The 27,835-nt window shown below is 43.4% G+C and overlaps 3 protein-coding genes across 5 annotated transcripts in view; 1 reads left to right on the top strand and 2 right to left on the bottom strand.

Moving 5' to 3' along the window:
- The window catches only part of LOC113425269 (radial spoke head 10 homolog B-like), a 26,179-nt gene extending 23,036 nt beyond the window's left edge, over positions 1-3,143 (top strand). Inside the window, exons 20-21 of the mRNA XM_087942184.1 lie at positions 1,007-1,205; positions 2,123-3,143. Of these exons, the coding sequence (XP_087798310.1) occupies positions 1,007-1,205; positions 2,123-2,333 (410 nt within the window). The 3' untranslated portion in view covers positions 2,334-3,143. The remainder of the gene's footprint in view (positions 1-1,006; positions 1,206-2,122) is intronic.
- On the bottom strand, positions 3,125-21,172 carry CCZ1 (CCZ1 vacuolar protein trafficking and biogenesis associated). The gene is made up of 15 exons (XM_026687369.2): positions 20,661-21,172; positions 18,618-18,715; positions 17,961-18,054; positions 17,375-17,449; positions 16,463-16,510; positions 15,702-15,785; positions 14,700-14,875; positions 11,296-11,377; positions 11,091-11,152; positions 9,569-9,680; positions 8,650-8,683; positions 6,614-6,731; positions 5,945-6,103; positions 4,791-4,918; positions 3,125-3,508 (listed from the first exon to the last, which is right to left on the bottom strand). The coding sequence occupies exons 1-15, from the start codon at positions 20,769-20,771 to the stop codon at positions 3,453-3,455; spliced, it is 1,437 nt and encodes a 478-aa protein (XP_026543154.1). The 5' UTR covers positions 20,772-21,172; the 3' UTR covers positions 3,125-3,452.
- Positions 21,173-21,848: 676 nt separating this feature from the next.
- On the bottom strand, positions 21,849-27,617 carry LOC113425285 (parvalbumin, thymic CPV3-like). Of its 3 annotated transcripts, none has more exons than XM_087942188.1 (5): positions 27,026-27,617; positions 25,784-25,852; positions 24,471-24,603; positions 23,751-23,860; positions 21,849-22,933 (listed from the first exon to the last, which is right to left on the bottom strand). In XM_087942188.1, exons 2-5 carry the CDS (start codon positions 25,842-25,844, stop codon positions 22,908-22,910), a joined length of 330 nt encoding a protein of 109 aa, XP_087798314.1. In that variant the 5' UTR covers positions 25,845-25,852; positions 27,026-27,617; the 3' UTR covers positions 21,849-22,907. The 3 variants fall into 3 exon arrangements, with proteins under 3 accessions (XP_087798314.1, XP_026543155.1, XP_087798315.1); XM_026687370.2 differs by lacking the exon at positions 27,026-27,617 and adding an exon at positions 26,342-26,414 and having other exon boundaries at positions 25,784-25,855; XM_087942189.1 differs by lacking the exon at positions 27,026-27,617 and adding an exon at positions 26,265-26,280 and having other exon boundaries at positions 25,784-25,855.
- Positions 27,618-27,835: the final 218 nt, after the last annotated feature.

A 27,835-nucleotide genomic window follows, 5' to 3' on the forward strand; every position in this document is an offset into this window, starting at 1 on the left:
TGAAACTGATTTAATCTAGTCTAGATAGATAGATAGATAGATAGATAGATAGATAGATAGATAGATAGATAGATAGATAGATAGATAGATGATAGATAGATAGATGATGATAGATAGATAGATAGATAGATAGATAGATAGATAGATAGATAGATAGATAGATAGATAGATGATGATAAATGGATAGACAGATAATGGATAGATAGATGGATAGATGATAGATAGATATAGGTAGATAGAATAAGAATAGAATAATAGAATAGAATAGAATAGAATAGAATAGAATAGAATAGAATTCTTTATTGGCCAAATGGGATTGGACACACAAGGAATTTGTCTTGGTGCAAATGCTCTCAGTGTACATAAAAAGAAAATATATATTCATCAAGAGTCATAAGGTCCAACACTTAATGATAGTCATAGGGTACAATAAGCAATCAAATCCTACTAGGAAACAGTCAATATAAATTGTAAAAATACAAGCGACCAAGTTACAGTCATACGGTCACAAGTGGGAGGGGATGGGTGATAGATAAGGAATGATGAGAAGATTAATAGTAATAGTAATGCAGACTTTGTAAATAGTTGAACAGGGTTGAGGGAATTATTTGTTTAGCAGAGTGATGGCATTTGGGGGAAAAAATGTCCTTGTGTCAAGTTGTTCTGGTGTGCAATGCTCAGAGAGAGAGACAGATGTAGATATAAAATTTCTGGATTTGCCTGCGTTTTGTTTAAAGCAACACATTTTATTTTTATTTTAGTTCCAAAATTTCCCCCTTTGAAATGGACTTTCCAGACTGTACAATTAGACAGTCGGAAATATTACATTGGATAAGTGGGTATTCCTGCAAGTATCCATGTTCTCACTGGAGGGCAGTAAAGGAACACCAGAGGATATTTAGAAGCTTCTCTTCCTGAGTTATGCAGGGTGCATCACTAAAAGGATGCACAGATCAGATCAGGACGCCCTTCCTGCTACCGTTTATTTTATTGATTCTTTTTCCAGAAAAGCTCGAAAAAGAGAAAAACAAGGAAAAAGACAAGCTGAATCTCTGGATGAGCCAGATGTACATTTTCTTTGTCAAAAAGTTTTTTGCCAGCTACAAGAATTTGCAGCTGGTGAACGAAACCATCATCGATAACAGAGCTCGGGAAGCTGAACTCTTAATCCTGAGGAAAAAACAAGAGGAGGAAGAAGAGGCCAAGTAAGCCACCGTGGTTTGTTCACACGGAATAAAGGTGGGTTGGGGGATCTGAATGTAGCCAAGGGGATGACTGCAACCTGAAAGGTCTCTATCCGTGGTCCAAGTTGGGTTGATTTGGATCAAAGCTGTAGCACGAGGTATCAAGACTCCAGTAGTTACCCCCATTTAAATCATGAGTCTCTAGCCGGATTTTCAAACTTAAAGATTTATTAGGAGTAAACATGCCAGCGTTGCCTGGGTGTAGCCGACTCTGAGGTACATCATTCATTGTCACCCTTGACCCTGGTTTTCCCCCCCACCCCCTGGGTGTATCGTAATTCATATTCTCCAATGGGACACATCCATAGCCAAGAGTCATCCATCATGCTCTCCAGTTAGAATTTTGCGCGGCAGAAACTTTGGTGCCAGAAATGCCACACAGAGCCATTTGTGCCGGCACGCGAGCTGCAGGCAAGCTTACCTTACTTCACATGCGCGTGCCTCAGAGCTGATTTTTCGGCTGGTTTGAGGCCTTTTCGGCCTCCCAGAGGCTTGGAAAAAGCCTCTGCAAGGCTTTTCAGGACGAACAATAGGCCCGTTTTGTCACTTCTTGTAATCCCGGAAGTGACGAAACGGGCCTATTGTTCGTCCTGAAAAGCCCCGCAGAGGCTTTTTCCAAGCCTCTGGGAGGCCGAAAAAGGCCTCAAACCAGCCGAAAAATCAGCTCTGAGGCACAGTGCAGGTAAGGGGGTAGTAAGTGGAGGTGGAGATTGCACATTTGCAGGGGGCATGGGGGTGGGCAAATTGCATTCTGGGTGCTGGCACACGAGTGCGCACAATTTTTGGCACAGGAGCCGAAAAAGGTTAGCCGCCGCTGGGTTGAGGAATCCCACCCCTGGTTTGAAGAGCCTGACAGATCTCTCCTTTCGGTTGGACAGGCTCAAGGCACTGAAAGAGGCCGAGGAGGCCCGAAAATTAGAAGAAGCGGCCGCTGAGAAAGCAGCCTTGGAACTGGAAGAAAATCTGACTCGGGAAATGGAGGAAAATCTAAGCCAGGCCCAATCCCCTCCGAAGGAGGACTCCCCCACATTGGTTCAGAGCACGGCCGGCAGCAAGGCAGTCGTCGCAGGGAAGAAGAAGAAGAAGTGAGACGGGGCCACCCACGGCCACCGTTACAGCCAGTTCTCGGCCTACAACCACCACGGAGCCTGGCATTTGTCGCCAAGCGAGACAGCCGTCGAGCTGAGCTTTGCCCCCTTTTTGTGACCTTTCTCGCCACGCGTTCTGAAGCAAATCACTGCGCCCGTTAAGTTAGTAACGCGGTTGTAAACAAACCAGGCTTGTCCAAAGGTCACAAAAAAAAAGAGCGACGACGACTCGGGAGCGCTGCAACTGTCGTTAAGTACATGCCAGTTGCCAAGCCGATGGATTCTGATCACGAGACCGTTGAGGATGTTACGAAGAGGTCATGAAAAAGTCACCAGTCCCTTTGCCGTATGTCCGTTTAGTGACCGTTTGGAGTTACAAACAGTCACTGAACTGTTTTTCACACTAACAGCCGTTGCAAGCATCCCCAGAGTCACATTATCTAAATCCAGACTCTTGGCCACCAGTTCATATTTATGACACTTGCCATAACCCAGAGTCACCTGATCTCCTTTTTGCAACCTCTCGACAAGCAAAATCCATAGGGAAGCCAGATTCCCTTCACAACCGTGTGGCTAACTTAACAACTGCAGTGGTTCACTTAACAACGGTGGCAAGAAAGGTCGTAAAATGGGGCAGAACTCCCTTCAGAAATGTCTCATTCAATGACAAGAAATGGTGGGCTCCATCGTGGTCACGAGCCAAGGACGATTGACAGGCCATCAAAACATTCCCAAGGCAAATAGCTGCCAATAAAACGAGCTTATTTTATCAACAAAGAGCAAGAAAGAGGATTAAAGTGGTAACAATTCAGTTTTATTTTTCCAGTAAAGTCAAGTTTCCGCCGTGACTGAGACAAGGAACGACACGGGTTTCCTTCTGACCAAATTTAATCCAGTTGAACATAAATATACTTTAAAATCTTTAAAAAAAACACACACAACGGTTTGCTCGGAGAGCACGTGGTTTTTGTAGAAAGTGAGATTCTGAGAAAGCAAGTATTGCTTTACTATTGCCATTAGGCCAGTCAGTAATACGACTCGATTGACTGGTCCCAGTAAACAAATCACACCTCTTTTAGGGGTCTTGAAGCCGTCTTCAAAGAATGAGAGCTGCAGCTGATCAATCCAAGAAGAAAATATTGTTGAACTGGGTTGCACAAAGTTTCTTTACTTCTTCTGAAGAGGAGAAAGAAGGAGTTTTAAAGCTTCAAAGAAGGAAGTTACCATCAGTAGGACATAAATGTTATCTTTAGCAGATTTCCCGAAGGCTGCCTATTTTTTGTATTATTTCTGTGGTTCCAAGCTGGTTTTTTTTTAATTTTACTTATTCATTTATTTTTGAGGGACAGCCTACTAAAAAAGCCTCAGAATGGTCCTTATTGTCACTGCAAGACCCCAAAACTGATGGGAGTCCCTTCTGCACAAGCGTGTGCAAACTCTGTGCACCAGCCTTGGGCATATCCGTGTTTCTCAACTTGGAAGGTCTGTGGGCTTCAATTCCCAGAATTCCTCAGCCACATGGGCTGAATTTTGGGAGCTGAAGTCCACGCAACTTCAGGTCACCAAGGTTGAGAAGCATTGGCCTAGGCCAAGGGTCTCCAACCTTGGCATCTTTAAGACTTGTGGACTTTAACTCCCAGAATTTCTCAGCCAGCATAGCTGAGGAATTCTGGGAGGTGAAGTCCACAAGTCTTACAAGTTGCCAAGGTTGTAGGCTCTTGGTAGGCAACTACAAACCTTTGTGTCCACTCAGAAAAATCCAGCTTCATATACAAAAGAAGAGCAATGAAGGTCAAGTCATGGTCAAGTCAAGTCAATCAAGGCTAAAAGTCTTTGGCACAGCCTCTTTGGGAATTCACCTCGATTGAGACGTACTACAGTTCCCAGAATTCCAAGCTGGGTGGGGTGTCATGCCCTTCACACATCTGGTGGATTTAATGCTTTTAGGGATCTCAGGTCTTAAGAGCACATAGGAAGAATAGGTCAAGCTATTCTCCAAAGCACCTGAAAGGCAAGACAATAAGCCATGGATAGAAACTAATCCAGGAGAGAAGCAACCTAGAACCAAGGAGAGATATCCAGAACAATTAATCAGTGGGACAACTTGCCACCAGAAGTTCTGGTTGCTCCAACAGTGGAGGTTTTTAAGAAGAGTGGACAACCATTTGTCTGAAAGGCCTGAGCGGGGCTTAGACTAGAAGACCTCCAAGGTCCCTTCCAACTCAGTTACTCTGTTATACTACACATTGATGGAATCAAATGCAAATTCTAGGCCTGCCTCACTCACATCTGCATTTCTTTCTGTTTCTTCTGCCTCAAAACCTACAGCCACCTCCTCATGGCTCTTCCCCCCTGCTTCACAATGATGGTTCTAGATTAAAAAGGGTGCCGACACAGGCAAACGATTCATATTTCCCACTGAGATTACAGCCGTGTACAATTTCTGAGAGTTCCTTACCGTTCACTTCAATCAGGTTGGCGTTCTTCTGATTCAAAATGACGTACAGTTCCCGCTGATCCGACTTCTTGCCGACAATCCAGTAGTCGCTCATGGCTTTCACAATGATTTCTTCATCATCCTCCACCCTTTAAAAGAGGAGGAGGAGGAGGTCAGATTCCGATAAAAGAAAATACCTGTAGCTCAGCGTTAAAGTGAGGGATCCTCGGTGGCCTCTGAGCCTGGTTGTTTTCTTGCAGATGTTTCATTACCCAACTAGGTAACATCATCAGTGCTAGAAGGAAGTGGAGTTTGTGGGGAGGAGGAGGAGGAGGACGAGGACTGTGAGGTCCTTGGTGCTCTGAGCTTGGTTGTTCTTGTAGATGTTTCTTTACCCAACTAGATAACTTCAGTACAAGTACTGATGATGTTACCTAGTTTGGGTAATGAAATATCCGCAAGAAAACAATCAAGGTCAGAGATCAATTTCCAGAAGTATGGAAAACTCAATTAGAAATAAACTCAGGAGGGAAAAATTGAAAAAAAATAAATCATCTAATCAATTGAGGATTAAACAAAAATGTCCACAACCATTTTCTTAGCAACTAAGTGGTTTGCTCTTCCCTTCTCCCTCTTTCCTTTTTCCCCTCTGTGGTATATGTGTGTGTGTGTGTGTGTGTCTTAACTTCCCAGTCCAATCTACCTCAGACTTCTTTGTGGTCTTCAACCAAATACTACACACAGCTTGTTCAAGAACAATGTAGGTCAGACAGATTGTGAGCCAATCATAAATACACCAAGGCTTAAATATCATCTGAAGAAGCAAGCTTTGATTTTTGCTCAGTCCCACATTTAGGGATAAAAACTGCAGTTTTCAACGTTTTGGCCATTCACACACAAACTAACTGCCCTGATGTGTGTGACACAGTAAAAAAAAGACCCATATACAAGAAGACTAACTAACAAACAGACCCCAATTTTATTTCGTGGAAAAGCATCCAAGATGTTCCTTGATGCCCACTGGCATTGTTGGAGGTGCCAATTCCATTTAAAAGAGGCTTAAGATAAAGTCATGAACAAACATTGGTCCAAAATGGACGTATTATTATTCATCCTGCATCTGAAACGATAAGGAGAGCGATAAATAGTTAGTGGGGGACAAGGAGGTAGATCACCTTGTAAAATCGTTGTTGATATCGCCAAGGATCTTCATCAAGTCAGGATGGACGGATGTGAGGGACAAACTGGACGTTCTCCTCAGATGGATGGTGCTCTTCTCAGCCAGGTTCATATGATTGAAGTAGATAAATTTAAACTGAGGCTCCTTCTCGGACCTAAGAAAGAGAGGAACGGAGAGATCAAAGGAGGCACCAGAACTCTGGTGTGTAACTCCAGGACGGAGGTACCTTTCAGGTATATCAGAACTCCTAGCAATTGGTTCATCTATCAACCTGAGATGAGGATGAAGCCAAGCGCACCGTCGATGGCTTGATTTGTTCAGAGTGCTGAACCCTGGTGCTTTTTCAAGGGGCAACTGGAATTTTCTGGTTTTTCTTTGGAGGTGTTTCATTTCTCATCCAAGAAGCTTCTTCAGCTCTGACTGGATGGTGGGGAATGGAAGGATTTCTACTCCTTGCAGACAGCTGGTCGTTTGCATCCTTTCTATTGAGTCATTTGAGGCCACTTGGTGGTTTATCTGTGTCCTCAGGATCACCTCAGTAGTGCAAATGTCCCTGCAGCCTGCAATATTTCTCTGGAAATCCATTCATACTCCCACACCATTAGAAAGATGTTCATCCCAAACTCTCCCCACCCACCCCAATTTTTTTTTTAAAGGAACTGACCCAGATATCCTTTTCTTGAGGTTGTATTGTTCGCAGATATCCGAAGCTAAGACAGTAAGTTGAGGGCCCACCAGGCCATCGAGTCGGCGGCAGAAATCCAACGTAGGTTGCACAGAGGCTGGGAAAGATTTAGGGGTTGAGGAGGGGGGGGAAGGGGAGAAGAAAGGTGAGAATTGCCCCACCTGGAGCACAGGTGGCAGATCCACATGGCACAGAGGAAAGGTTCCAGGCCTGATGGTGACACATGCCCAAGACAGGGCTGCAAGCCCCGGACACACAAAGGGACCGGTTTCCATAAATGTTGAGGCGCCGAGATTTGGACTTCACAAAATTACGTGCCAAAAGGTAAAGAATCTGAAAGGCGCTAGTCAGATCTGAGTTTTCAATACTTCCAGAAAAGGCAGAGCATTTTAAAAAAAATAATCACCTTGTTCCTCTGCTCCCAAATTAGAAAGCAAGTAGACCTGCTTGAGGGTAATTTGAGTATGAACATTTGTGATAGGGCAGGCGGTGGATCAGGGTGGGATGACCCAAGGTGGGATACAAAACAAACACAGTCACAGAAAACAGGTGAAGCCCCTTTTATTCCTTCACTTTGCTTCCAAGCTCCGAATATCTTTGACGGAAGACAAAAAAAACCCCACACAAACAGTTACACGAAGAAGGAAAAAAACAACACAAACCAGGCAAAATAAGGGCTGGAGGATGTTCACAGATAACATACACTGGGAAGGACGCCAAACTCAAGAGAGGAACTATAAACTAGAGATATTTACAAGCTTTGTTTCCAGCGTTTGCCAGTACGCAGGTCCATCCTCTTATTCAGTTGTCACAGCTGCAGCCCATGAAGAGGATCAAGGCCCTTTCCTCCTGAGCAGACCACGTCTCTTCCTTATCCTCTCCTCCCCACGTGCCCTAGGATGGAGAGGGGATGGGCCTGGGTCCTCCTCTGACTGCCCTTCCCCAGCCTCCTCTAACAACCTCCGGAGCCACACTTCCACTCCGTCGGCTGTTCCTCCTCTCCCTCGGAGTCAGTCTCCGCCAGGGGCATGACACAGGGAGAGGATAGTAAGAGTCTCAGAGCCACAATGTGGGGAGAGATATTTATGTACGTGTTAAGATTTTCATCCCACCTTTATTGTTTTTATAAGCAACCCAAGGCAATGAAGATAGCCAATAATTGTCCTTCGTCCTCTTATTTTTCCCGTAGAAACAACCCTGCGAGATGGGTGAGGCTGAGAAACAGAGGGACTGTCCCAAAGTTACCCAGTTGGCTTTCATGCCTAAGGCGGGACTAGAATTCACAGCTTCCCGGTAATCGGCTCAAAATCACCCAGTCAGCTTTCATAGCTAATGTGGGACTAGAACTCACCGTCTCCTGGTGATTGGGTCAAAGTCACTCAGCTGGCTTTTGTGCCTAAGGTGAGGATTGGAACTCACCGTCTTCTGGTGATTGGCCCAAAATCACCCAACCGGCTTTCATGCCTAAGGTGGAACTAGAACTCAGACACCTGGTTTCTAGGCCAGCATCTTAAGTACTACACCAAACTGGCACATGTAATAGAGATTGGGCCAGGCCCTGCTCCTAGTTGGGCCCAGGGATTTTATTTGATTCATTCAGGGGTGGAATATTTCCCTCAAAACTTTTGTTAGGGCTATTTTAGGATTGATGCTACAGTTCCTACATTGCTAAGTACAAAGAAATAGGAAAAAGCATTCTAGTTTTGACCATCACAGCATCATTTGTCTAAACCCCAGTTTAGACAAATCTTTACTCTGTTCCTGAAGTTTTATTATTTGATGACTTGCTGGCAAACTGTGGCTCTTGGAAAAAAACAAAAAAAATGTATTTTCTCTTTCCTGTGTAACAGGAAATTATTCAAACAATTCGCTCATTACAAGATTCTGGAAATCTTGCAGAGAACGGACTATCGCACGCATATCCAAACGACCATGGAGAATGTTCGAAGGATGGGATGTGGGGAAACCGAGACAGGAATGGAATAATAATTCAACCATTATTATTTGATACTCACCATCAATCATAAAGCAGACAGCTGCACTCATTGCCTGGAAGGGACAAAAGATTTATCATACCAGCCATTTTTGAGCTATCTCATTACTATAATCCGGCTTTACGGCTAAGCGAAGAATGTCGGCCCAAGCTAGCATAACAAAGATTTCTAGTTTGAGGATGTTCTCTTGAGATGAAAGGATAACTTAGATTGTGGAAGGGGAAGGTCTGGTAGCTCCCAAAGTTGGGCTCCATCATCGAACCCAGCTAGCGTGGCCAAGGGGTGGAGACAATGGTAGTTGCAACGCCACAAGCATAGGATTCTTGTCTTAGATTCCCCAATGACCTCTAGAAGAATCCATCATCTATACCAAGGGTGTCCAACCTTGGCAACTTTAAGACCTGTGTCAACTAAAAAGATACTCCTTTGGTCTTTTTAGCTGCCAGAAAAAGGGTGTGGGGGAAAACAAGACATTCTTGAAATGCCTAAATAATCACCTCGGCAGCCCAAAGTTGTCAGAGTGTAAGAAAGTTATTGGAGAGCACGATGGATGACTCTTGGAGACGGATGTGTCCCATTGGAGAAGTCACATCCAGGGGGTGGGGGAAAGACCAGGGTCAAGGGGGAAATGTATGATGTGATTTAGGATCAGCTTCACCCAGCCACACGCCAACATGGCAATTTCTAATAAACCAATTTACTTTTCTTGAGATGCGGCTAGAGACTTTTGATTTGAATGCGGGTGGATTTGTTGGCGTTCTGACAACCTGGGGATTTCAAATCCCAGAATTCCCCAGCCATTTAACTCTGGGAGTTGAAGTCCATGTATCTTACGAGTCGTAAAGTTGAGAAATAGAGCTCTAGGGCACAGCCCCTTTCCATCCAAAATTTCGAATTCTCTAGAAGAATTCACTACCTCCTAGAGAATTGAGGAGGTTACCTTATACACAATCAAATGAAGCTCTTCGTAAGCACCGTCCGTGTTCACAAATATTTTGGGGAACCTGCATTTTGCTTCGGGGCCATTCAGATTCAGGGGTCCAGTCAGGAACCTAAAAAAGGAAAGACGGGTGTCAGGGTTCCTCATTAAATCATGAGCCTCCAGCCAAGCTTCAAAAAGAATCCAAACGATTTATTACAAGCAACATGTCAGCATTGACCCCTATGAAGCCAACTCTGCCAACAGGATCTTCCCCCATGCGACTCTGAAGACCTTTGGTCCAAATCTCAAAAGACCAGTTTTATAGCTTTCTAACCCGAGACATCTAGCTTGGTTTAGCACAGGGGGGCTCCAACCCGGGCAATTTTAAGACTTGGGGACTTCAACTCCCAGAATTCCCCAGCCAGCAAAGCTTAAAGTCTTAAAGTACCACAAGTCTTAAAAGTTGCCAAGGTTGGAGACCCCTGGTTTAGCAAACCTGATATCCAAATGAATTACTTCTCCATTTCTTTTGCTTTTAACATACAGCAGTCTTGGATAAATATTAGCAGATGAAGCAAGTCAGACTTGAAGAGAACCAAAACGACCCATTGCTAAACTGCAATGGGCAATCTTTAGTAACTGTGGGCATCTTTTGGCATGGTTGAATAAAGATAATAACGGGCCAAGTTGGAAAGGCTGTATCTATGGGGAGGGGCCAGGATGTTTGAGTTTGTCCTGTTGTTGTGGTTCACTAGCAGCAGGTGTGGACGGCTGAGGTCTCGGAGAGCGAGGACTCAGATGAGGGACCTGCGTGGGATGCAGGGATGGGGCCAGGACCATCAGGGAATGGAGTGCTGCCTTCGGAGATGGTGGAGGCTGGCAGCAGTGATGAAGAGGTCCCCGAGGAGTCTGTGCCCAGTGCACAGGGGCGCAGGGCTGCTCGAAGGAAAGAGCAGCTGCAACAGCACGGGCAACTTGGGAGTAAGGCTGCAAGGTAATGGCCCCTCCCTTAAGAGATCAAAGCCAGCTTTTACCGGAGTTCTTTGCAGGAAGCAAAGACGTTTTTGCACTCAAGTAGACGTTCGGAATATCTTGGTTGGTGTTTGGAGACTCTTTTGTGTTTGAAATATTTCTTAGTAACTTTATCTAGTCTTCTTGGCAGCCTTGCACAAGCTTGGCAGGGCTCTCGTTCTTATCAGAGACAATTCGTTTTAATAGCCTTTTAACCGTGAATTAACGGAATTCGCAGAGAAGCATTAAAAGGTCTTGCTTTTATCTCTGTTTGGTGTTTGTTTACTTGGAACAAGGTTTGGGTCAGAACACCTGTTTGGGGAGGACTTTGTTATTGTCATTAAGCTTTCCAAGCCTTGTATTATTATTATTATTATTTTTTGCGCGGTTTCAAAATGGCGGAAACCAATGCTGTCCGTTGTCAGTTGTTGGTGCTGGTGTGGCGGGAAAAGGTACAACCAGAACTAGGGAGCCCTCAGACCGAACACTCCATTGGGCATGGAGCGACGGAGAGATAAGGAATGCCTACCTGCCATAGTGTTGCAGATTTCCGGATATTTCTATATGGATGGGGGAATCCCTTCCGGCCAACTGAAACAGAAGAGACAGTCAAGGAAAATTTTCAGGGTTGTTTTTTTGTTTTTTTTTAAGCAAATGAGACTTGTGCCTGACGTTGTTTCCCTTTAAACCAGGGTTACCGCATGTGCCGAGGGAAGGCAGGGCACCCCACTCACCTCAGGTTCCATGTGTCTTGGAAAAAGCGAAGTGGTGAGGTATTTGTACAAAATCCTCATGTCCTCTTGTTCCAATCCACTCCTGTGAAGTTAAAAAAAGTAAAAAGTTACCCCTGTCCAATCATGTCCAATTTTAGGGCATGGTGCTCATCTCCATTTGTTTCTTGGCTGAGGGAGCCAGGGTTATCTGAAGACATTTCTATGGTCATGTGGCGATACACCAAAGGCTCACAGAACACTGTTACCTTCCCACCAAAGTGGTACCTATTTATCTACTTGCATGCTTTCGAATTGTTAGTGGTACATATTTATCTACTCGCATTTGCAGGCTTTCAAACTGCTAGTGATACCTATTTATCTACTCACGTTTGCATGCTTTTGAACTGCTAGTGGTACCTATTTATCTACTTGCATGCTTTCAAATTGTTGGTGGTACCTATTTATCCACTCACATTTGCAGGCTTTCAAACTGCTAGTGGTACCTATTTATCTACTCACATTTGCAGGCTTTCAAACTGCTAGTGGTACCTATTTATCTACTTACATTTGCATGCTTTCGAACTGCTGCTGGTACCTATTTATCTATTTGCATGCTTTCAAACTGCTAGTGGTACCTATTTAACTGGTCAATGTGCAGAACTAAAGTAAAAACACTTGCCTCCAATCTGAAGCCAACATTTTGTGGTAAAACCTGGAGGATCCTCTCTAGAATCCCATTTGAATCGGTAATTATTTTACACAGGGCTCTAGAATCCCATTTGAATCAGTAATTATTTTACACAGGGCTCCATCGATCGCTTTTTATCTAAGCCTCTTCTCTCGGCTCCTTAATCACTTCTGAATAGGAAACCTCTTGAGCTCTTGCTCTGAAAAATGAAACTGGAGGCGGCTGGCAGCTGTGCCATGTCAATAAACACTCTTGAAAGCAAACACAGCTGAAGAGAAGCCCTTTTGGTTCCTGTTACAAGCTGCAGGCAGCCCTCCTTTGTTTCTGGTTAAAACCCAACATTTTTTCTGCGTGAGGTCAAAAGAGAGAAGGGGGAAAAATCAGCTACTGTTCAGTGTTGGGCACGGACTTTCTTTCTTTCAACATTGAAGCTCTTCTTCCAAGTTTGGGAGGGGGAACGAAACCTAAGATTCTGGGAGGCTGAGGATTAGATTTAAAAAAATGATTTCATCCTTTTTCCCTCTGGCCTGCAGTTGGCACAATGATGTCCTTACGTCCAAAACAATGGCTGCTATTCAAAACAATGTCCAAAACAATGCCTGCTTAAAAACTGCTCTGTTTCCTTTGTTACCGATCTTTTTAGTATACTTGAGGAAAAATAACTAACAGAATAAAGGTGCTGGGAGCAGCTTTGGAGAAAGGAAACAAAAAGTGGATGAGAAAATAAAATAGAATGGCAGAGTTGGAAGGGACCTTGGAGGTCTTCTAGTCCAACCCCATGCCTAGGCAGGAAACCCTACACCACTTCAGACAAATGATTATCCAACATCTTTTTTAAAACTTCCAGTGTTGGAACATTCACAACTTCTAGAGGCCAGTTGTTCCACTGATTAATTGTTCTGACTATCAAGAAATGTCTCCTTAGTTCTAAATTGCTTCTCTCTTTGATTAATTTCCATCTATTGCTTCTTGTCCTGCCCTCAGGTGCTTTGGAGAATAGCTTGACTCCCTCTTCTTTGGGGCAGCCCCTGAGATATTGAATTACTGCTGCTATCATGTCTCCCCTAGTCCTTCTTTCCATCAAACTAGACATACCCAGTTCCAGCAACTGTTCTTCATGTCTGAGCCTCCACTCCCCTAATCGTCTTTGTTGCTCTTCTCTAGAGTCTCAACATCTTTTTTTACAATGTGGTGAAAAGATGACAAAATATCAGGAGATGGAAGGAGAACACTGAACATAGAATAACGCAGCTGGAAGGGACCTTGTAGGTCATCTAGTCCAACCCCCTGCTCAAGCAGGAGACCCTATAGCCTTTCACACAAGTGGCTGTCCAGTCTCTTCTTAAAAGACTCTGCTTTGACTGCCAAAGTCGGTGAGAAGACAGCTGGCTGAAGAATTTTAGAAGTAGTGTAAATCATATGTGGACAACCAGGTGGCCTGACAGGGAAATAATATATCCTGTGGCCTGGGAAATACAGGGGAATTTTCTCCTTCTTATGCCTAGGTCCCATCCTTGGCACATTCCTACCCTTATGGTGAGACCTACGTGTGCAGGGAAGAATGCTGAGCGTGCCCAGAGAGATTCTACTCCACGAGTGTGCACACAAGCACCCTACTTTATCCTGTATCATGTTATTCCACATTCCACTGGATTTAGGGGACTGGAGACTAAAACATATGAAGAACGGTTACAGGAACTGGGCCTGGCTAGTCTAGGGAAGAGAAGGACCAAGGGAGACAGAACAGCAGTTTTCCAATATTTGAGGGTCTGCCACAGAGAGGAGGAAGGGGTCGAACTTTTCTGAAGGAAGGAAGGAAGGAAGGAAGGAAGGAAGGAAGGAAGGAAGGAAGGAAGGAAGGAAAGAAGGAAGAAGGAAGGAAGGAAGGAAGGAAGGAAGGAAGGAAGGAAGGAAGGAGAGAGAGAAAGAAAGAAAAAAAAGAAGAAAGAAAGAAAGAAAGAAAGAAAGAAAGAAAGAAAGAAAGAAAGAAAGAAGGAAGAAAGAAAGAAAGAAAGAAAGAAAGAAAGAAAGAAAGAAAGAAAGAAAAAAGAAAGAAAGAAAGAAAGAAAGATAGATATCTGAGCAAACCATGAATGGACAGAAGACATGTCTAGTTTAAGGAAAAAAAGGATGGGGTGACATGAGAGCAGTCTTCCAATATCTCAAGGGCTGCCACAGAGAAAAGGGAATCAACTTCAAGCTATTCTCCAAAGCACCTGAAGGCAGGATGAGAAGCAACGGATGAATAATCAAGGAGAGAAGCAACCTGGAACTAAGGAGAAATAGTGGCAGGAATTTGGTATGTCTAGTCTAAGGAAGAGAAGGACCAGGGGGGTGACATGATGATAGCAGTCTTCTGATATCTCAGGGGCTACCACAAAGAAGAGGGAGTCAAGCTACTTTCCAAAGCACCTGGAGGCCAGACAAAGAACAATGGATGGAAGCTGGTCAAGGAGAGATTCAACCTTGAAATAAGGAGAAACTTTCTGACAGTGAGAACAATCAACCAGTGGAACAGAAGTTGCTTTCAGAAGTTGTGGGAGCTTCATCCCTGGAGACTTTCAAGAAGAGACTGGATTCCCATCCGTCAGAAATGGTGTAGAATCTCCCGCTTGGGCAGGGGGGGGGGGTTGGACTAGATGACCTACAAGGTCCTTTCCAACTCTGATGATCTGTTATCTGTTATCCACCGAGATAGCCATCTACAGAAGCTCCTCCAAAGCTTCCCGGTGCTCACCAGATCAGCTGATCGTTGTACAGGAAGGCCGTGTACTTGACAAGGCTCAAGCTCTCCTCCATCTTGTTGATGAACGACTGGATCTTTAAGTAGGTCATCTTATCTAACGGGAAGAAGCTGATGCCGCAGAAGACATCCAGCAGATCGCAGGACTGCAAGTGAAGCGTTTGCAAGTACTGAAAGACAAGGGGGAAGGGAAGGGGTCTTTGAGAAGGAGGAGAACGATCAGCAGGCAGGGTGGAAGGACTCCGTTAGGTGGTGATGGCGGGGGGAGGGGCAGCGTTGGGAGTGCTGAAGGACCCGATCCGGGACAGATTGTCATGGGTAAAATTTATCTAGGTGGCTGCTAAAAGTCAACATTGACTTATTGACACATAATCCGTTGATCGATGTTCTCTTGATAAACAGTTACAGGAGAAAGTAAGGGTTGAGAGCATATTTTAAAAAAATATCTAGTGGATATTCTCAGTCACCTTATTACAGAATCTTGCCAGGATTCTAAATTAACCCCATCCATCCATCCATCCATCCATCCACCCATCCACCCATCCATCCATCCTTCCGTCTGTTTTTCCTATCCCATTATTGAAGTCCTTGGTTCTCTCTGAGCTTGGTTGTTTTCTTGCAGAAGTTTCATGACCTAACTAGGAAACCTCATCAGTGCCAGGAGGAGTGGAGTTGGAGGAGGAAGAGAGGAGGAGGAGATGGCAAAGTAGAAGGAAGAATAGAAAAAAGAGAAGGAATAAGAAACAGGAGGAAAGAAGAGATGGAGTGGAGAAAGGTAAAGCTTGGCTGTTTTCTTGCAGATGTTTCATGATCCAACTAGCACTGATGATGTTGCTTAGTTGGGTCATGAAACGTCTGCCAGAAAACCACCAAGCACATTTCAACCCTGAGCTACAAATACTCCCTTCTATCGGCAATCCATTGTATTCCTCTAGTAGAAGTACTAACACCTTAAGCACCCACTTGTTCAGATAAAAAGAGGGGAAAATGTCTTACCCGATGGAAGAATTTCTCCAGCCTTTCCTTCAGAACCCGGATGCCTCCATCTTCCATGGCTTTTTGGAACGTGCCATTAAAAAGCTAATCATTTATTTTCAAGAGGAAAAAAATAATGGGTTAACTAAATCATCGTTTAATAGCTTGTTTTTCAAGACATAAATATTGAACTGAGTGTTGGCCCTGGGATTCCAGCTTCCCTGGATTCGAAGGAAAAATTACACTCCATTATTTTAGGAATAATGCTTGCATAGCACTTAGGAGTCTATTTACAGAAAGCTTATAACAGATGACAAACACTGTATATTTCTGATTGCTAATGGGTAACATCTTTCCCCTCAACCTATATATTGCCAAAAATAGCATGCATCTCATCAATGATACATACATGACAGTCAACAGTACACATTATTTTATTCATTCCTTTTGCATCCTTTTGCAATCCAAAGTGATTATCACCTGCAATTGCCTTTTCTTCCTTTTTCTTTCTACCACAGACTAGATTTTAATCCTTTTTTAAAAAAAATCTGTGTGCCATCTGGAAGGCATACATACAAAAATGGAATAGTTCATGACAAGAAATAATATGAAAGAAACGTGACACGGAATAAGTATCAATAAATATTCAGCGCTGGATTCATATTTCTGCTACTTACACTTCAGAAAAATTGAAGCAAAGTATTCCATTTTACTTTGGGAGTACAAGTAAAAGCTGTTTTACCCACTCTAACTTAATTAACAAATATTATGGTGAAACTGACCTTATACATGTTGTAACATTGCTGTAACACTGAGCTATAAACTTTGTCCTGTAAGAGATTCAGAATCAGTCAGAAAGTCATTATCACAAAGACACAAAGGCAGTTATTTTGACTAAGGATGCAGTTACACAGGCTTATTTAAAAAAAAAAAAAAACAAACCTCAAAAACAAAACTGCCCATCGGTACTTTTCCATAAATCTATAAACGACAACTCCATTTTTTTTACGCTTTGTATGTGGCAGTCTTTCTCTCAAACCATATTCCCAGAGGAATGGCCTGTGAGAAGAAAAAAAAATCACTCCAAGAAGTTGCAAATCGCACCATGAGATAACTGCTGTTTTCAAGAGAAAACTTTTTCAGGGAAATAAGTTTAACAACTCATGAAAACCAGCTGCAATTGGATCGGATCCAGATGTAATAATCTTAGAATCAGTGGCTCTGGCTTCTGAACAGGTATTGATCACACTACAGGTAGGTAGTCCTTGACTTACGACCAAAATTGCACCAGAAATCTGGACATAATGTGTTACCATAGTAAGTCAAGGCATTCATGCAACCGGAAATAGTTTTTTTTCAATGGTCATTAAGCAAACTCATTCATTTGAATGGGAACCAGGAAAAATGCAATAAACTAATATGATAAAATGATTTTTTTTAAAAAAATGAATCGTGGTCACCGCTGCAGAATGGCCATTATGGGCCGGAAAGCTGATCCCCTGCTGTGCTGTCACCTTATTTTAGAAGCGAAATGAGGGGAAAGGGGTGCACTCTGGAGGTCAGAATTTCAGAAACTATTTACGGATGTTGGGAGAAAGAAAAGACGACTCTTGAGGGGTTCAAGTCGTCAAAGAAAAGGAAAACACCACCTAGATATATTTGCTAACATTTCCAACGTGACATTTCATTCTTACCAGCAGCTCTTCTTCTTGGTATTCGACAACCGTTTTGCCATCTTTGTGTTTTTCTATCATCGGATTCCGTACGACCTTGAAAACGGAACAAAACAGTTCATTTAAGCAATTTTGTTTTGCCTGTTTTAGCTTCTACAGGCTCTTTTGAGAACCTTTATAGAGAGCAGCGGGCAAATAATGGTGGGCTAAGCCCTATTTTGCTCCGGATGAGGGTCATTGGAATTCATTTGTGCCTACGTAGGGATTCTAGACTGATTCTTCTTTTGACCCCTCCTCCAGATGGTACCATTCCTTCTCCTACAACTTCTAGTCAAACTGTCATCCAACAACAGTTATCCCACCAGACTCCTGAATTGTTTCACTGCAACCATCATTTCTAACAATCATAGCTTAGCAATGGGACCTTTGTTTTGATTTATTTACCCCTCCTAGCCACCCCTTTTAGTCTGATAGCATGGATTGTCCAATTATTCATCTGTAAACCGTTTCAGAGAAATTTTCAGCATAAAGGGTATAAAAATATGACAGGACATTCAAAAAGTACAGAAAAAATTGCTTCAAAGAACAGCACGATGCATTTATATACCATAACCATCCAGAAGTTTTCTTCCGGTTCATTGAAGAACTGTCTATTTTTCTGGGTATGTAGTGATTTTGCAGGTTTTGTGGGACTGAAGGTTCTACGAAGAAAAATATATTATTATGAATTAGCAGAGTTTAAATGTTCATCAGGACCAGGAGAACATGAAATAATCCATTATTGTTTTTATTTCCTCATAAAGGAGGAAACTATTCATTACATTGTGTTCTCAAATCTCCTCGTTTAAGTAATATGTAAACAAATCAAGATGGACTGTAGAAATTTAGTTTAAACCTTAATTAGCCAAGAAATCCACAGGGCAATTTTAGTTCTATAATTCTCCCAGGCTGTTTTTCATAGGGTTTTTTTTTTTTTTTTTTTGTGGGGTGGGGGGGATCAAAACAAATCAGAAAAAAGTAGATACACTGTTTTGGGTGAAATGTGGGATTTGAAGCATCAGTAACATGCCTCAAGAACATCAAGATGACATGAGTTATGTCATCATTACGGAAATGAAACAATTTAATATTGTTGGCCAAGGTTTCGTTTCGTTTACTTTATTGTCATTGCACCTCGTTCATGCCACTGTTCCAAGAGGCAAGTAAGTTTCATTTTTCCCAAATAAATGAAATACTAGACATGCAGTCCTAGGGAGTGTGGTACCTTGTAAACTGAACAATGGCCTCACATAATCCAACATTTCTGATTTTTTCATTCTTCTCTGCTTCATTTGGGTAATAGAAGAGGATCTTCTTTTCTTCCTGAATTTAGAAACGAAACACCTAATTCATTATTTTAAATATTATCTGTGCAGCACCTTTAAACACAAGGCCTTCACAACTTATTGCATTTTACAATTATTAACCCATTTTAAATTAATTCACAAGTCTATGAATAGGGCCCTTAAAAGATACATTGTGCTGAAACGTTAACATTCTGAAATATATCTGTTAAATTTTTTTGTGAAAAAGGAATTTGCATGTACTCAGACAGAAAAAGTACACTTGGGTCTGTGTACATGTATGCAATATGCACACGCATTTAAGTGTACACATGTATCCAAAAGGGGAAAGAGAATAGAGGTGTGTGAAAAAGTGTAAAGGATCTGGGAGGTCTTCTAGCCCAACCCCCTCCTCAAGCAGGAGGTAGGTGCTAAATGAGACATTTGTTTTGCCCCATTTTATGACTTTTCTTGCCATCGTCGTTAAATGAATCACTGTGGCTGTTCAGTTAGTAACACAGTTGTTAAGTGAATCCGGCTTCCCCACTGACTTTGCTCATCAGAAAGTCCCAAAAGGGGATCCCGTGACCCCCAGATTACTGCAATATGAATCAGTAGCTAAGAATCTGAATTTTGATCTCCTGATAATGGAGATGCTGCCACAGTCTGAGAAACGGTCATTATAAGTCACTTCTGCCGACTGCCTGCAATCTGGCAGTTCAAATCTCACCAGGCTCAAGGTTGACTCAACCTTCCATCCTTCCGAGGTGGGTCAAAGAAGGACCCAGATTGTTGGGGGCAGTAGGCTGACTCTGTAAACCACTTAGAGAGGGCTGTAAAGCACTGTGAAGCGATATATAAGTCTGCTCTTGTTAAGGGAAGGGAAGGGAAGGAAAGGAAGGAAGGAAGGAAGTAGATAGGTAGGTATAGTGGCAGAGTAGTTTGAATGCAGTGTTTGAGGCTAACTCTGCCCACTGCCAGGAGTTTGATCAAGGTTGACCCATCCTTCCATCCTTCCGAGGTGGGTCAAATGAGGACCTAGATTGTTGGGGGCAACAGGCTGACTCTGTAAACCGCTTCGAGAGGGCTGGGAAGTGATATATAAGTCTAAGTGCTATTGCTATTTTCTGTGCCATTGTAACTTCAAACGGTCCCTAAGTGAACTGTTGTTAAGTTGAGCATCACCTGCACCAGAAGCATTCAACCTTGGCCACTTTTAAGACCTGCCAGCCGGGCCATTCTGGGCGTTGAAGTCCAAAAGTCTTAAAAGCAGCCAAGGTTGGACACACCTGTCCTCTACCCATCCCAGACACACACCTGTCCAGTCTCTTCTTAAAAAGCCTCCAGTAATGGAGCACCCACAACTTCCTTTACCTACTTACTTGCTTACAGATTAACAGAGTTGGAAGGCCCCTTGTAGGTCATCTAGTCCAACCCCCCACCCACCCAAGCAGGAGACCCTACACCTACACCATTTCAGTCACTATTGCAATCGTACAAAATAGTCCCACACAACAACCCCACCCACCCCCACATCTATGTCTCTCTAGTTCAGGTGTCCAACCTTGGCAATTTTAAGACTTGTGGACTTCAACTCCCAGAGTTCCTCAGCCAGCAAAGCTGGCTGAGGAACTCTGGGAGTTGAAGTCCACAAGTCTTAAAGTTGCCAAGGTTGGACACCCCTGCTCTAGTTTGTTACACAAACACACAGAGAGACACAACAACAACACCTCCCACACACCCCCAATTGTGCATCCACCCCACCACCACCACCCAGCCGTGCAAGCCCTCCCCTCCCTCCTGCCGGCTGGGCCTCGGCCTGTCCGGAGAGAAGGGCCGCCTCTTGGTTGCGTCCCTCCGCTGGGCCCGGCCGCCAGAGCCGCCCCCCGGCCCCCGAGGAAGGCCCGGCCGGCCCTCCGTCTCCCCTGCCCGCCCTCTCGCTAGAGGGTCCCCGGCTCTCCCTCCTCGTTCTCCCGCCCGCCCACCTCGCCCTCTCGCGGGCCCAGCCGCGGGTTGTACACGAAGAAGCCGAGCAGGGCCGGCCCCAACAGCTTCTCCGGCCCGGTCCCCGACTCCGCCGCCGCCGCCGCCGCCATCCTGCCGGGGGTGGGAGGGGACCGCGGAGCAGAGCAGCCTCGGGAGCGGCAGGGGGCAGCCTCGGGGTGGCCGCTTTCGCTTCCTCCTCGTCCGCCTCTCCGGCCCGCGGCCTGCCCGCCCGTCCGAAGCCCCGGACTCGCCTGGCCCGCCCTGCCGCTGCGCGCGCGCGCACCCAGAGGAGGGCGGCCGCGGCAGGCAGGCAGGCAAGCAGGCCGAGCCCGGAGCGAGTGAGGGGGAAGCGGGAGGATGCGGTCGCCTCGGGACGGCTCTGTTTAAAAGGGAAGAGAAGGAAGGCCTGCGCCGCCCGGTTCTCTGCCCTGTCTTTGTGGTTAATAAAGTTTATTAAAAGTTTTAAAGTGGGCATAAAAACTAAGACGAAAGGCGGGGAGAGGTCCAGTAAAAAGGAAGGAGAAGAAAGAAAAGAGAAAGAAGGAAAAGAAAGGAGAGGAAGGCAGGCAGGCAAGCAGGAAGGAAGGAAGGAGAGAAAGAAAGAGAGAAAGAAGCAAAAGCATTGTGAGAAAGAAGAGAACTTCCAATTTCCACCGCAGCAAATACAATTGCAGAATTTATGAAATTATTTTAAAAGCTCATTTTTTATCTTTACCTTTTTAAGCGCACCAACGTGCCTACCGTCCCTGTCCTATTGTTTCTCTTATTCTTCTTTTATTTTTCTTATATGTACCCATTTCATGTATTCACGACTATGTATACACTTATACTTATTATCTTGTAAACAATTGGCAAATCAAATAAATAAATAAATAAATAAATATTCAGCAAAGTTGACATTTGTGCATTCCCCCCCGCTGTTTCATGCAGAAAATGTATAAGGGATTTCCCATCAACAATAAACAAATTCTTTCCTATAATCAAGGAAGTTAATTTAATCATCTTTGCAATAATAGGGGTTAATGATGCACTATAAGCTATGGCTTCTGCCTTTTAGGTTCAACCACCAGCTAGCAGAGATCCAGCAGACAATAACATTGCCCCGTTTCCTTACGATATTTGTTTTCATTTGTAGTTTGCAAAGTTTCAATAATGTCTATTTTTAAAAAGAATGGAGTCGAGGAAAGTGGAATTCAAACACGTTTATTTCTGTGCAAAAGCAAATTGTCAGACAATTTCAAAGACAGGCTAATATCAGATTTTTATACTGTTTGCATAAGTAGACAAGGTTACAGTTTCATTCATTGGTTATTTACTGCTTCCCGGATTTGTTTACTATGCATGGACTCACATCTACAGTAATCCTCAACCTAACGACCATAAATGAGCCCAAAATTTCTGTGGCTAACCAAGGCAGTTGTTAAGTGAGTTTTGACCCATTTCACAATCTTTCTTGCCACGGTTGTTAAGTGGTTAAGTTATTAACACAGTGAATCTGGCTTCCCCACTGCAACCATCTTAAATGTGAGTCAGTTGCCAAGTGTCCAAATTTTGATCACGTGACCATTGGGGAGGCTACAATGGTTTTAAGTGTGAGAAACAGTCATAAGTCACTTTTTCCAATGCCGTTGTAACTTTGAATGATCACTAAAGGAACTGTTGTAAGTCGAGGTCTTATCTGTACATCCAAAATCTTTTGTCCAGGTCTAGAAGCCATAGAAGAAATGCTGGCAGCCCACCTTGGGGTCAACAGGCTTAGTTTTTATTTTCCCCACCTCCCCTTGTGTTTGATATCTGAAATGGCAGAGTTTTCATCCTGACTTGGAAAACAGATGTCCCTATTCAAAGAGAGACATCTGTCCGTTGTACCACAGAGACAGTGACTTTGAAATGATCTTTATTTGGTAGCTTGAGAGAATTAACCTTTGGAAATTGGACAGCTAGTCCTTGTGATTTGACATGTTCACCATTACAACAGAGGGTCCCAAATGACGTATGACCCTGTTTCAAAGTTACAACAGTGGTCATTCATCCTTATGAGCAACCACAGGGATAGAGCAGGGGTATGCGGTCAAGCTTTAACTTGACGACTGTCACAATTGTAATGGGCATTACGGTCGTATCTTGAGGACTATGTGTAGCACACCACTGAATAGGAGGCAAAACATAACAAAGAATCCTTGGATTTGAAAGTTTCAAGAGAACTTTTTCGGGGTAGCAGAAGTTCTTCCGCCACTTCCGGTCCTTTAGGACTGCACCATCTCCTGGAATTCTGCAATAAAAAGGAGAAGCAGTTCGAAAATTTTTGAGTGGACTCATTCTTCAATAGAAGAGTTGAAGTCGAACTACCAACACAACTTTTCATATCCAGGAGTTCTAAACTCTTGATGGAGACCATGGTCGGCTTCACACACAATTTATAGTCAACAATAAATTGTGTGCCTGCTTCACAAGGAGGGGTAGAGTTACTATCTTTGAAGTATATTTATCAGCGTTCAACTATGGGGACAATTAATTTGTGTGTGTGTGTGTGTGTATGACTTGTTTTTTACATTTTATACACTCTTGTGTCTTATTTTGTTGTGTTGTTTTTGTATTACTTGGGGAGTTTGTATTTTAATTGGAATAAAATAAAAAATAGATTATTAAAAATAAAAAGGGAGGCTATTGTTACTTTGCTAGACTTTTTCAGTGACCATTGTTGGAAATGGTTCCCAAGGAACCTTTTCTTCACCAAGGGCAGAGTTTTAATTTGAATTCTCTCTTCCTTTTTCTTCTCACTGCTTCCTACATGAACCTTCTCTGTTGAAGGTGATGGACAAAACAAAGACACTCCCAGGGAATAAGAGAACATCACAGATAACTCTAGAAAACTTCTTTCCACACCTTAGCTTGCTATGAGTAATGGGTCATCTCAAACCATTTGCTCACTTCACATTTTGAAACCAGAGTTTGGCTAGGAGCTCTTCCATCGATGGTGCCTTGAGCAATGATCCCATTCCTCCCTCAAAAAGATCCATCTATGGATTGCATTTTTATCTTCAGGAGAGACTGCATGACAGAACAAATCCGAGTCAACCAACTCGTACCTTCAGTCCCAACTTTCCCATCTCCATCGTGGTCTCCTGCCGCCATAAATTTTTCGATTTCTGTCGCTGTTAACAAGCGAGCCCCGGGATCAAATCTCTGGAGGAAGTATCTAGAGAGAGGAGGAGAAAAGCAATTTCATGTGGTGAAATTCTTTTGAGCCGAATTGATAAGTTAGGGATGCCAGACAAAACTCTAGGCCAGTTTTTCTCAATCATGGCAACTTTAAGCTGTGTTGACTTCAATTCCTAGAATTCCATGCTGGCTGGGGAATTCTGGGAGTTGAAGTCCACACAGCTTGAAGTTGCCAAAGTTGTGAAACATTGCCCTAAGTCACTTGGCATTTTCTCTTTTTTAATTGGCTTTCCACTAAGTCTTTTAACTATTTCTTATTTTGAAATATCTCGATATACGAGGACAGACGTTAGTATATCGTGTGCCATAAGTTCAAGAAATATTCTTACATGCATAAAAAGGTTTTAAATTCAAAAATGTTTGCCTTTTACACCCAAAAGTTTTCTCAGTGTGTAGATGCAATTTTAAATGAGAAGCCAGAGATCTGCAGCACCATTTCAGACAAGCCTGTCAGGAAGGAAAGTCCGCAGATTTTACTTGGGCTACTCTCCCACGTAAAATCAACCAGGATTGTACCTACAGTACTCAGAATATATTTAAAGAATATATTTAAAGAAAGACAGAAGAAAATTGTGGGGCTTCCTTACGTTAACTCCTGTTCTTCAATAAATCCACTTTGATTGTGGTCTAATATTTGGAAAATGTCCTTGATTTGGCTGCTGCTCTTTTTGGACATTCCAATAAGCTGGAAGAATTTTCTGTGGTTGAAACTATCTGGAGCTAGGAAGAGAAGAAGAAGGGGAAAAAAGGACCATTGTGAGGTAGAACTTTGGAGAAACTTATCCTCTTCCTCCTCCTTTCCACCATCCTGATCTTCTATCTAGAGAGACAGAATAAGAGAATAACAAGAGTTGGAAGGGACCTTGGAGGTCTTCTAGTCCAACCCCCTGCTCAATCAGTAGACCCTATAACAGTTCAGACAAATGGCTGTCCAATCTCTTCTTAAAAGCCTCCATTGTTGGAGCAGCCACAACTTCTGGAGGCAAGTTGTTCCACTGATGAATTGTTCTGACTGTCAGGAAATTTCTCCTTAAATCTAGATTGGTTCTCTTTTTGATTAGTTTCCACCTGTTGCTTCTTGTTTTGCCTTCTGGTGCTTTGCAAAATAGGCTGACCTTCCTCTTCTTCTTTGTGGCGGCCCCTTAGATATTGGCAGGCTGCTATCACGTCATCCCTAACCCTTCTTTTCATTAAACTAGTCACACCCAGTTCTTACTTACTTACAAATTAAGTTCTTGCAACTGTTCTTCGTATGTTTTAACCTCCAGTTCCCTAATCATCTGTGTTGCTGTGGCTTTGCTGTATACATTACATTCTATTACTAAAGATGCTCAGTTTGTAAAACTTCCATGTGGAAGACAAGTTGACTTTGTTTGCACAGACATGGTTCTTCCAACATGCTAATCCCAATCCCGTCGACAACAACCACACACGCACAAAAATCCAAAACATGGACTGGTAATTTTAAAAGGAAAGTCATATCTAGGGGAAATTCCACATTTGGATGTCAACATATCGGTAAGAGCCTACAGTCTTCAACTCTTATTAAGAATCAAAATCATTAGTTACACATCCTACTTGTTAGCCAGACAGCCACGATAGAACTATCATAGAAACATCTCAATTCAAGAGGTAGTTTTGGACAAACATTAATTAACAGGCCACCCTCCCCCAATTTTGAAGGGATCAAGACACATTTAAAGTGCAAGGCACCATCTAATTTGGTGGCCTAATAATTACTTCGTTGCCCAACTCATCCTTTGTCTAGAATGCTGGAAATTCAGCTCTGTTTGTAAATTCCTCAATCTAAGACTCACAAAAACAGTCTTAGGCTGCATCTGAGCTTTTGATCTGCCCTAGTAAAGCAACGCTTAATTTATTTACCCCAATGTCCTCTTACCTTGACAATCCTGGAGTGCGGCAGCAATATCCGAAGGACTAAGGAAGTCACTTATGCTCATCTTGGATTCTGCTAAAAGAAGGTATAGCAGAAAGCAGTATTACAAGGAAAGAAAAGGCAGTATTTTCACTCAAGCAGTGTAAGAGAAATAAGAAGAGAAGAAACAACCTCTTACAAATTGCCTTACAAATGGCATAACCACTATAGCCAGTATAATCATTCATCAATCACTCTTGTTTGTATCCATCATATTCAAATAGTCCTCCCTCCCTCCCTTCCTGTCTTCCTTCCTTCCTTCCTTCCTTCCTTCCTTCCTTCCTTCCTTCCTTCCTTCCTTCCTTCCTTCCTTCCTTCCTTCCTTCCTTCCTCCCAGTATCAGATTAAGTACCAGAATTTTTCAGCTTTGTAGTTCATCCAAGTCACAACAATCTAATCACAATTAAGAGTGGAGGCACTTTTGCGAGATGCTTTTTTTCCATACGTGTCTCCTTTACACTATTCCTCGAAGGCAAATTGCAAACTCCATTTCACAGGGACTGGTTTCTACTTTCTGCTTACTTTCCTTTGTACCGATTCGCAGAGCAGGGATGATGGAGCCCCAAAGCGCAAATAATGTCTAGCCAGGCGGGACCTTTGGCAAACAGTTCTCTATCGAATTTATAGGAGATTTAGTGAATGACAATAGCTACTTGGGTTACCTTTTTGAGGATTAGGTGCTCCATGTGAGACTGGGCTCAGGTGTCGCGTTTAACTAATGAAATGGGTTTTTGTTTCCCCCCCGTCTATTTATACCCAAGGAGAATAGGATGGGGAGAACTCTAGAGATTCCCACATCTAATAACACAGAAAGAGAATGAGAATGGGTGGCAGGCCAACGTTTGTGCTTAGGCCAAGCATCAAGGCCCACTAAAGCTAGATGGGTCTGGAAAGGAGAGATTAGTGCTCAATGCTTTGAACAAGGAAGGACATCTCCTGGGGGGGGGAGGGAGGAAGGGAGGAAGGAAGGAATCTAGCTATATTTATTGAAGAACCTAGAAAGAGAGAACAGAAGGTTGTCATCTAGCTATAGGTATTCAAAGAACGAAGGAAGGAAGGAAGGAAGGAAGGAAGGAAGGAAGGAAGGAAGGAAGGAAGGAAGGAAGGAGGAGGGAGGAAGGAAGGAAGGAAGGAAGGAAGGAAGGAAGGAAGGAAGGAAGGAAGGAAGGAAGGTGATTCCCCATTGATAACTCATAGAAGTCTTACCCCAACTTGGATTCTGGCGGCGAAGGAAATAGCTGTGATATTACCATGTGGGCATCTTTTAGAACGTGCACATATGTGGTGCAGGAGATCCTTTGGTCTTGTTGTGGGTTTGACTGACACATGTCCTTCACAAGGTCCATGCAGAGATAATGAGGACACTATGACACTATTTGAGCTCCTGCTCTGGATGGGGTATGCATTCTGCCTTCCGTAGGAACGCTTGTCTTATCAATATTCAGATAGTGCAGAAATCAGGGACTTCCAACTGTGAAATAACTTTTTGCCCAATCTTGTCCTTCAGCAACGACCTGGGAAGAATGAAATGGTTCAAGAGAATTGACTGGTTCTGTAAGGAGCCCAGAAAAATCAAGAAAGTAAGTGAAATGAATCCATTTCGTCTCATGTTAAGGCACCAGGCTAGAAAGCAAGAGATAATGAATTCTAGTCCAGTTTAGGCATGAAAGCTGGCTGGAGAAATTTGGGCCAATCACTAGGAGACAGTGAGTTCTAGTTCTGCCTTACTCCTGAAAGCTGGCTGGGTGACTTTGGACCAACCACTAGGAGACAGTAAGTTCTAGTCCCACCTTAAACATGAAAGCTGGCTGGGGACAATGAATTTGGACCAACCAGCTGGATGACTTTGGACCAATCACCACAAGGCAGTGAATTCTAGTCCTTCCTTATTCATGGAAAGCTGGCTTTGGACCAGGAGATGATGAGATCTAGTCCCACCTTAAGCATGAAAGGCAGCTGGGAGGGCCACCTCACAGGGTTGTTGTTGTGGGGAAAACAGGAGGAGGAAGGTGTGTT

The sequence above is a fragment of the Notechis scutatus genome, chromosome 12 (assembly GCF_049901735.1).
Source record: "Notechis scutatus isolate UNSWTSFEM ecotype Mainland chromosome 12, rNotScu1.2, whole genome shotgun sequence".
Lineage (NCBI taxonomy): Eukaryota > Metazoa > Chordata > Lepidosauria > Squamata > Elapidae > Notechis > Notechis scutatus.